Consider the following 9446-nt stretch of genomic DNA (forward strand, 5'->3'; position numbering starts at 1 on the left):
CTGAAACTATATACCGTCGGCGTTCATTGTGTTCACTGCCGTTGGCGTTGACAGCGTTCTAGACTCCGATGATTTTGAGGAAAGGAAGGCGCATAACTGGCTCCCTGGGGCAGTGGACGCCTCAATCGCGATTTGAGGTTCGTGGCGGTGGGGAGAGAGAGATGCGGCCTGTATGCATTAGCACTTACCACGCTGGGGCAGACGCGCGGCTCTGTAGCAATAGTTCACAGCGTTCACTGGGTGAGTAACCTCTCGGGATCAACCATCAACTGCCACCTGCCAGGGTGGGCGCGCTGCCAATCCAGTGTCCGGAATGCGCTCAACGTTACAGACACCAAGCCGCGTCTATAGTTGCCCGATACACCACGGCTTTCGCTATCTAACCATGTTTAGCAGTAGTTGAACCGCAGCAAATTTTTTGTCCACCACAGGTGTTAAAATGCCAGGAGGAAGGGAAGTTGGTGAACGTATGAGAGGAAGTAGGCAAACCACTCCATACAGCCATAAACACGAAAACTAAACTGCTTGAGACGCATCGCGAAGCAGGAGAGCAAGATACGTGACCCCATTTCCAGCGTCCCACGGTCACCGCCGAGAGATGGCGCTACGCTGTGTGGTCGCGTTAAAACGGCATCCGCCGCCGGAATCGAAGCCGCGACCTTGGGATACGAAGCCGAACGCCAAAGCTACTGAGTTGCCATGGCGGGAGTGGTCGGCGCGTTTTTTTTTTTGCGCGAACAATAATTAAAGTGCCGACTAAACCCGCTGTGTGAGTGCTTTCACCTACCTTTCTCTAAGGAGGAATATTACTAGTTATAGATTCTGAGTGCAGTATGGCGGAACAAGTGCTTAACACGAGAGACGACTGCGTCAGCGTGCGTTCAAGGAGCGCGTTAAAGCAATAGCTCTAAGGCTCCCGTTCAGCGGAAAAGGCAGCGATGGCGTAGTGTCAGTGCCCCAACAGAAGGTGCGCAAGCAATACAAAGTTTCCTCAGTGGGGAACCTGCGTCTGGGTGGAACGCTCCTTTGGGCCTGTTATTGTGTGCGTAGTGCAGCGGGAACTAATCAATACCTGTGTACATAGAAGCAACAATACGTGAGTTGACTGCTGTGTGGAAGAATTCAAAGACAAGAATATGGAAATTATGATAAATATTTGAATGTGAATAAATAGTGACTGTGTGGGAAGAGAAACCTCTGAAGTCAGTATTTAACGCTTTCCTTTGTTACCCTTATAGGCGCACAATAATTGTCTCCCTATGTTTTTTTTTTTTTTACAGGAAGCAATGAGGCTGAAAGTCTTGCTTAGAAGCCGAGGTGTATTGTATCGAAGCGCGAAGGGAACAAGGACAGAGGCGAAGGACACGCCAGCGCTGCATTAGTCCGGGTGTCGTTGCGCTACTCAATGAGGTCGTGAAGTATTGGTCTATGAGCGGTGTTGTGCGGTATGTGTGATACCGTTGGTAGAATCCGATAAGCGGAAGGTTGATGGGGCAACTCGGTTATTGTGCTGAGAAGTGTAGAAGTGAAAAATGTCCTCAAATCCATTAGTCTTGGCTTCCAGCGCCTGATTTACCGTCCTTGCGGCCTTTATGCGAAGAGCTGGTGCCTCTCTCCTTGGGAGGATGCTCGGCCGGGATGTATGGCAGCACGCCGCCGCCCGGTGTCATCGCGTCGCCGCCACCGCCCGGTGCCATTGCGTCGCCGGCCCCCAATGTCATAGCGCAGTCGCCCTCCGATGCTTCCCGACGCAGCTTCCGACGCAGCTTTCTCAGATCGTCGTGATTGCGAATCGCAAGCTGGATGTGGCAGGGCATGAGACGAGTCTTGGCGTTGTCTCGCGGCCCGTTGCTCGCTAGCTGCAGCTGTTCTGTCGTTAGGTACTCGAGTACCGCTGCCATGTACACAGCGGCAGTAGAGCCAATACGCCCAGCGTAATTCGCATTGCACATCAGCCGGTGAATGCGGCCCACTGGAAGCTGCAAACCCGTCCGCGCAGAGCGGGACATGGCTGTCGGTTCCTCAGACGACTCGGCCTCGAATTCCAGGCTGGCCATGGCAGGAATACGCGTAGGGGTTGGAGTGCTGCTGGAAGGAAAGGTTAAATAGGCGAAGTTGGTTTTCGTTTCATAGAGTTTCACGTTCCAAAGCGACTCAGGCTATGAAGGACGCCGTAGTGAAGGGCTCCGGAAATATAGATCACCTGAGGTTATTTAACGTGCACTGACATACTACAGTAGACGGGTCTCTAGCATTCTGCCTCCATCGAAGTGCGACCGCCACGGTCTGGATCGATTCCGCATCTTTCGGGTCAGCAGCCGAGCATCGTAACCACACAGCCACCGCGACGGTTCGAATGGCCGAAGTTCAGGAGCCACTAAGCGCTGTTGGCCCAAACTAGGAACCGACGACCCCTGTACAAGTGTCGAACGCGCCAATATGCGCCACTATTTGCCGATTTTTTTAGCAGTAAACGTCTCTGGAAGCAGTTCCAATCGTACTCTCATTGGGATGAAAAAAAAAGTATCTCGCCATCGGGAGTAGATCTAAGCATGAAATCTACTGAACAAAGGCGTACCGAAATCCTCATCGGGAGTAGATCTAAGTATCAAATCCACTGATTAAAGGCGTACCAAAATCCTCATCTGGAGTGGATGTAAGCATGGAATCCACTGAATAAAGGCGTACCGTAATCTAAGACTGCTCGTAGATACTAATAGCCACAAACAACCTAATCTCTGGAGCGTCTCTCAGGCACTTCGCTCCGCTCGATAGCGTGGTCCACCACGGGGCCATGAAGACGCCGTTGTCGGCGCATGCGCTGCTATAGCGGCAGCGCAGCACGTAGCACCAGGCGGAGTGAATGCTTCGCCAAAGTTTGTTGACGTTCGCCTCCGTGTTTTACTCCGTACAGGCGTCAAGAAAACCCGCTGAGCGTCGACAACGGTAGCTAAAACCATTTCATGCTTAATGCCGAAAGCAGGTCTGTTGAAGAAAGATGTGTGAAAATTTCAACGAATAAGTGAAACAAAGAAAGACGCTTGGTTTTCCTTTTTGGATTGCATTAAAACACCACAAATGCCTCAAATATTGCGTTAATAATATTAATAATTGTTTTTTGGGGGAAAGGAAATGGCGCAGTATCTGTCTCATATATCGTTGGACACCTGAACCACGCCGTAAGGGAAGGGGTAAAGGAGGGAGTGAAAGAAGAAAGGAAGAATAGGTGCCGTAGTGGAGGGCTCCGGAATAATTTCGACCACCTGGGGATCTTTAACGTGCACTGACATCGCACAGCACACAAATAATGCGTTAAATATTGGTTTTTGAGTAAATGAAAGGCGTAGTAACTGTCTCGCTTCTAAGAATGTGGGCACCTCATCTGCGCCACGAGGGAAGGCAGGAAGCTTGTAGTGAAAGAAGAATGAGGTGCTGTAACGGAGCGTTCCGGAATATCTTCGGCTATCTGGGGATCGTTAACGTGCGCTGACATCGGATAGCAGAGGTGCGCCTTTAGTGCTGCACCTCCATCGAAACGCGGCCGGGTGGAAGCTGGGTACTCCGGCTCAGTAGCTGAGTGCTGTACCGACTGAGCCACTGCGGTGGGTAGCACCAATGCTTCAGCTAAGCGGAGCTTGGTACCGTGCCTAAATTAAGCGTTATCTTACCAGGAGGTGCCTTGGAAGGGTCCGAGTGAGCGGATGTTCTGCAGCGCTAGCCAAGCTGCGGAATGCGCTTGTCGACAATAGCCGGTGCGCAGCGCTTGCAGCGGGTGTTAATGGCCGATTAAGAAGCCATGTGGGTGGCAGACAGCTTTGTGAGGTGATCAAACGGCTTAGGTTGTTGTTGTTGTTGTAGTACCGCTTACGTTCCGCCAGTAGATGATTCTTGAAACCGAACGTGGGCGTCCTCTTCGTTTTCGTGTGCATTTTGTTATCGCCAGGCATATCTGTTTTTTGGCACTCAAGCGTGAGCCACAGCTGGTACCGGAAAATTAGTGGCAGAGAGCCAAAAGATGCTTACGCATTGGATCATTGTTGTGATCGGCCGACACCTTTGCTGCCGTTGGCCAGGCTACAAGGATCTCCGAAGTGAAAGTATCGCCCAGACCCGAACCATTTTAACACGACAGCGTTAAGGAGCTCGCATCGCAGAAAAGCAGTGTCGACGTGGTTGGACGTTGTAGCACGAGCACCTCCAAATAAAAAAAAAACTTTTGGCGATACGGGGAATCGAACCTCGGTCCTTCAGATTGCGAGGCTAGCACGCAAACACGCTACGCAGGCTCTTTTTTGTTTATTGCCTGAAATTAGTGCGGAAAAGAAAAATCTAAGCATGCTTACGCCACAAAATATCAAGCCACGACCCCACCTTCCAAAACATCAAAAGTCTGGGAGGTCCACACATGCATCCAGATAGGGGAGCCAGCTAGGCGGCTCCTCAAGGGCAGCATATACACCCCGCACCAAAGCGCTTTGCTGACGAAACAAAGATTTCGACGACCACGGTGATTCACCATAGCGGTCCATCATGCGGCTCTTCCAGAGACTAAATGGTCCCAGCAACATAAATAGATCACATAGCACAACAAACGCTTTGTTTTTTCCGGAGGCAAAAAACGGATACTGTAGGGTTTGTTCCTAATTGTTTGTTGTAATAGGTCCCAGAAGAACATAGCATCAATGCACAGAATAAAACAACTCTCAATTGTCGCTGGTGCACTGCACAGGCGGCAATTCACCGTACATGGCACAAACATCTCCTTAGCATGAGGTCATGCCTCGACAGGCAGCGGGGATGTGTGCAGTTTAAAGAAGAAGGCTTTTGTAGCAGAAGAAATGCACATTCGTCTAACACTTTTTAGAACACTGGTGTCAAGGAACTCCAGAAAAGGTTGCCAATACAACGGTACAGGAAACAAATACTATAAGGTCTTGAGTCATCTTCCTTCTGTAGAGGCTATACAGGTAGTCTAAAGGAAAGCGCACAGTGAGGAAATTGCAGGTGCCAACTACTTCCTTAATGAATCCCCATGAAGGTCCCTCACGAGTGTGTCCAGTTGGGGCGAACAGGAAAGAGAAATGAGCGCCGAGACCCCTAATAAGCACAGCTACTAAAAAAGGATGGTTTGTCGATCTGGAAAAGAAAAAAAACGCAAAACAAGCTGATGCAAGAATAAGTGAACAAGGCCTATTCCACCAGTCTCTAGAGAAAGAAACAGGTTATCGCGACGCATGGATTCCCATTGCCTACTTGCCTATGTGCTGTAGGTTCCCCACTGTGCAAGGAAGAACGTGCAGGTGATGCACCGAATGTTTGCTACCTTTGTATGACGATACGAAGGCTCGCTGGTTCGAACTGTATTAAAGCGCCCTAGGGAATGTGTTGTGGTCTTTGACTTCATGATGTGTCTGTGTACTGATGCGTACATGAGTAATACCCTGACATCGCTGCAACATGCTGCCGCCTTCCACTCTTAAACGCGAATCTTAAGCGTCCCCCAACCTTTTTTTGCGCGCGCGATCGATGCACTTCAAGTTCGGCTCCTGATTTGCTGGTGCCATGGGTAGCTTCTATTTTTGCGCCAAAAATTGAGATACAGCTAGTGCCATGGTCTGCACACACACGGCTTCAGTTGCAATCGGCGCTGGCATCGAGCCACTCTATGCTCGCGCTAAAAACGGCATCCGCCGCCGGAATCGAAGCCGCTACCTTGGGATACGGAGCCGAACGCCAAAGCTACTGAGTTGCCATGGCGGGAGTACTCGGCGTGTTGTTTTTTCCCGGCGAACAATAAATAAAGTGCCCACTAATCCCGCTGTGTGAGTGCTTTCACCAACCTTTCTTTAAAGTGGAATATTACTAGTTATAGATTCTGAGTACAGTATGGCGGAACAAGTGCTTAACACGAGAGACGACTGCGTCAGCGTGCGTTCAAGGAGCGCGTTAAAGCAATAGCTTTAAGGCTCCCGTTCAGCGGAAAAGGCAGCGATGGCGTAGTGTCAGTGCCCCAACAGAAGGTGCGCAAGCAATACAAAGTTTCCTCAGTGGGGATCCTGCGTCTGGGTGGAACGCTTCTTTGTGCCTGTTATTGTGTACGTAGTGCAGCGGGAACTAATCATTACCTGTGTATATAGAAGCAACAATACGTGAGTTGACTGCTGTGTGGAAGAATTCAATGAATATGGAAATTATGATAAATATTTGAATGTGAATAAATAGGGACTATGCGGGAAGAGAAACCTCTGAAGTAGGTATTCAACGTAATCCCTTCTTACCCTTATAGGCGAAGAATAATTGTCTCTGTATGTTATTTTTTTTACAGGAAACAATGAGGCTGAAAGTCTTGCTTAGAAGCCGAGGTGTATTGTATCGAAGCGCGAAGGGAACAAGGACAGAGGCGAAGGACACGCCAGCGCTCTATTAGTCCGGGTGTCGTTGCGCTACTTGATGAGGTCGTGAAGTATTGGTCTATGAGCGGTGTTGTGCGGTATGTGTGATACTGCTGGCAGAATCGGATAAGCGGAAGGTTGATGGGGCAACTCGTTTATTGTGCTGATAAGTGTAGAAGTGCAAAATGTTCTCAAATCCATTACTAGCCTTGGCTTCCTGCTCCTGGTTTACCGTCCTTGTGGCCGTTCTACGAAGAGCTGGCGCCACTCTCCTTGGGAGGATGCTCGGTCGGGATGTACGGCAGCACGCCGCCGCCCGATGCCGTCGCGTCGCCGCCACCGCCCGATGTCGTCGCGTCGCCGCCACCGCCCGGTGTCATCGCGTCGCCGCCACCGCCCGGTGTCATCGCGTCGCCGCCACCGCCCGGTGTCATCGTGTCGCCGCCACCGCCCGGTGTTATAGCGTCGCCGCTCGGTGTCATAGCGCCGTCACGCTGCGATGCTTTCAGACGCATCTTTCGACGGAGCTTCCGACGCAGCCTTCTCAGATCGTGACTGCGAATCGCAAGCTGGATGTGGCAGGGCATGATAAGAGTCTTGGCGTTGTCTCGCGCCCCGTTGTCTCTCGCCCCGTTGCTCGCTAGCTGCAGCAGTTCTGTCGTTAGGTACTCGAGTACCGCTGCCATGTAGACAGCGGCAGTAGAGCCAATACGCTCGGCGTACTTCCCATTGCACATCAGCCGGTGAATGCGGCCCACCGGAAGCCGCAAACCCGCCCGCGCAGAGCGGGACATTGCTGTCGGTTCCGCAGACGACTCGGCCTTGAATTCCAGGCTGGCCATGGCAGGAATGTGCGTTGGGGTTGGAGTGCTGCTGGAAGGAAAGGTCAAATAGGCGAAGTTGGTTTTCGTTTCATAGAGTTTCACGTTCCAAAGCGACTCAGACTATTAGGGACGCCGTAGTGAAGGGCTTCGGAAATAGAGACCACTTGAGGTTATTTAACATGCACTGACATCACACAGTAGACCGGTCTCTAACATTCTGCCTCCATTGAAATGCGACCGCGAGGGTCGGGATCGATTCCGCATCTTTCGATTCAGCAGCCGAGCATCGTAACCACACAACAACCCCGACGGTTCGAATGGCCGAAGTTTAGGAGCCACGAAGCGCTGTTGGCCCAAACTAGGAACCAATGACCCCTGTACAAGTGTCGAACGCGCCAATATGCGCCAGTCTTAGCCGATTGTTTTTAGCAGTAAATGCGCTCTGGAAGTAGTTTCATTCGTACTCACATTGGGATGAAGAAAAAGGCTATCTCGTCGTCGAGAGTAGATCTAAGCATGAAATCCACTGAATCCACGTCACCTACGCATTCAAAAGGTTGTAGGAGAAACGCGGCACTGAAACTATATACCTTCGGCGTTCATTGTGTTCACTGCCGTTGGCGTTGACAGCGTTCTAGACTCCGATGATTTTGAGGAAAGGAAGGCGCATAACTGGCTCCCTGGGGCAGTGGACACCTCAATCGCGATTTGAGGTTCGTGGCGGTGGGGAGAGAGAGATGCGGCCTGTATGCATTAGCACTTACGACGTTGGGGCAGACGCGCGGCTCTGTAGCAATAGTTCACAGCGTTCACTGGGTGAGTAACCTCTCGGGATCAACCATCAACTGCCACCTGCCAGGGTGGGCGCGCTGCCAATCCAGTGTCCGGAATGCGCTCAACGTTACAGACACCAAGCCGCGTTTACAGTTGCCCGATACACCACGGTTTCGCTATCTTACCAGGGGGCCTATTCTCGACACGCAGGGCCGCCGTTCGGCGCCATATTGTCTCTCTGATTGGCTCATAGGGCGGTCACGTGCAAGTCACGAGTTTCAAATTTGTGGCGCGGAACCATCAGGCTTCGAAATCGCTTTCTGCTGTGACGTCAAAATGACGTGTCCTTGAAGACTGATTTTTAGCACAGTTATACTTGGTGCCAGGTTTGTAAATTTAATTTTCTGTGGAGGGGAAACGAAGCTACAGCTGGCAGGAAAGAAAGAACTTGGCTCGTTTTAGCAATTTTGAGAAAAAAGTTCCTACTGTGAAGGGTTGCTTCCTAGAATGTGACTGGCTGGGGGAATGTCACGTGAATCACTTGATACGCAAGCGTAATTCAGTGAAGCCAAAATGACGTTTCGTGACGCAAAGGAAATGCTGCCATTGCTGAAAAATGCCCCATTTGGCCGCCGTAATTTGAGACGGCCGCAAGGTGGTCGAATTATGGTGGACATAGTCGAATTATGACCACACTGATTTATACGGCTGTTAGCTCACCGTAGTTTGGTAGGCGCTTATTTCAAGAAATAAACTGTTCAGAAACATGGTTGTTTTGAATGTAGAATAATTGAAACGGCGTTATAATGGTACCTCTTAATTAAGCAGCCTTTTAGAGCCTTAATTATCAGAGCGTAATTTTACACCCGCGTGAGGGCTCTAGCTGCGCTCTCGTTTCAAACGCTTCTCTCATGCTAAGAAATTATCGGTCCGCGCGGTCGCGGTTGCTACAGCGCGGATATGGCGGCGTCCGTAGCTGACGTTTGTTGTCATGGGCTGCGAGAAGCGAGGCATTCGTGAGTGCGCCTCAGTGTTTTCGAAAGACTGCACGGTTCGTGAGTTTGACGGCCTGGCCAGTGTTATATGGTGTTGTGGCTGTGCAAGAAGCTTTACGGCAAGAGGCAGCGCGTGAGCACCTTGGTCTGTCTTAAACATGGGATTGTAGGTTCTCCGGCCGTTATTCTGATCCTGTGTTTCAAGGCGCGATCGGTAGCTGTGAACGTCTGGACACCAATTATTACAGTGTTTGCCTCTATTTACTCGCTGTCGCTGGCCTGATATTCAACTGCGTGAGTGATGAGAGGGTGGCACGAAAGGTTGTCTGCCGGCTGAGCAACATGCTTCCAGAATGTGTTCGGCTTGTCGGCGGGACTGTGCTCATCAGTGCATCATCTGTATGCATCAGTGTCTGTGTGCCTAAGGGCAGTTTCTGAAGACAGCGGTGCCAGCAAGGCAG

The 9446-nt window shown here is 50.9% G+C and overlaps 1 protein-coding gene across 2 annotated transcripts; it reads right to left on the minus strand.

Annotated features, from left to right (window-relative positions):
- Window positions 1-6543: 6543 nt before the first annotated feature.
- LOC144095656 (uncharacterized) lies at window positions 6544-8225 on the minus strand. 2 transcript variants are annotated; one of them, XM_077629328.1, is made up of 2 exons: window positions 8176-8225; window positions 6544-7265 (listed from the first exon to the last, which is right to left on the minus strand). In XM_077629328.1, exon 2 carries the CDS (start codon window positions 7232-7234, stop codon window positions 6641-6643), a length of 594 nt encoding a protein of 197 aa, XP_077485454.1. In that variant the 5' UTR covers window positions 7235-7265; window positions 8176-8225; the 3' UTR covers window positions 6544-6640. The 2 variants fall into 2 exon arrangements, with proteins under 2 accessions (XP_077485454.1, XP_077485462.1); XM_077629336.1 differs by having other exon boundaries at window positions 6544-7262; window positions 8176-8217.
- Between the last annotated feature and the right edge of the window lie 1221 nt (window positions 8226-9446).

Source organism: Amblyomma americanum, chromosome 1 (assembly GCF_052857255.1).
Source record: "Amblyomma americanum isolate KBUSLIRL-KWMA chromosome 1, ASM5285725v1, whole genome shotgun sequence".
Lineage (NCBI taxonomy): Eukaryota > Metazoa > Arthropoda > Arachnida > Ixodida > Ixodidae > Amblyomma > Amblyomma americanum.

What these genes read in the sequence shown, in the direction of transcription:
- LOC144095656 (XM_077629328.1), bottom strand. Translation starts at nt 7,234, where the DNA reads ATGGCCAGCCTGGAATTCAAGGCCGAGTCGTCTGCGGAACCGACAGCA.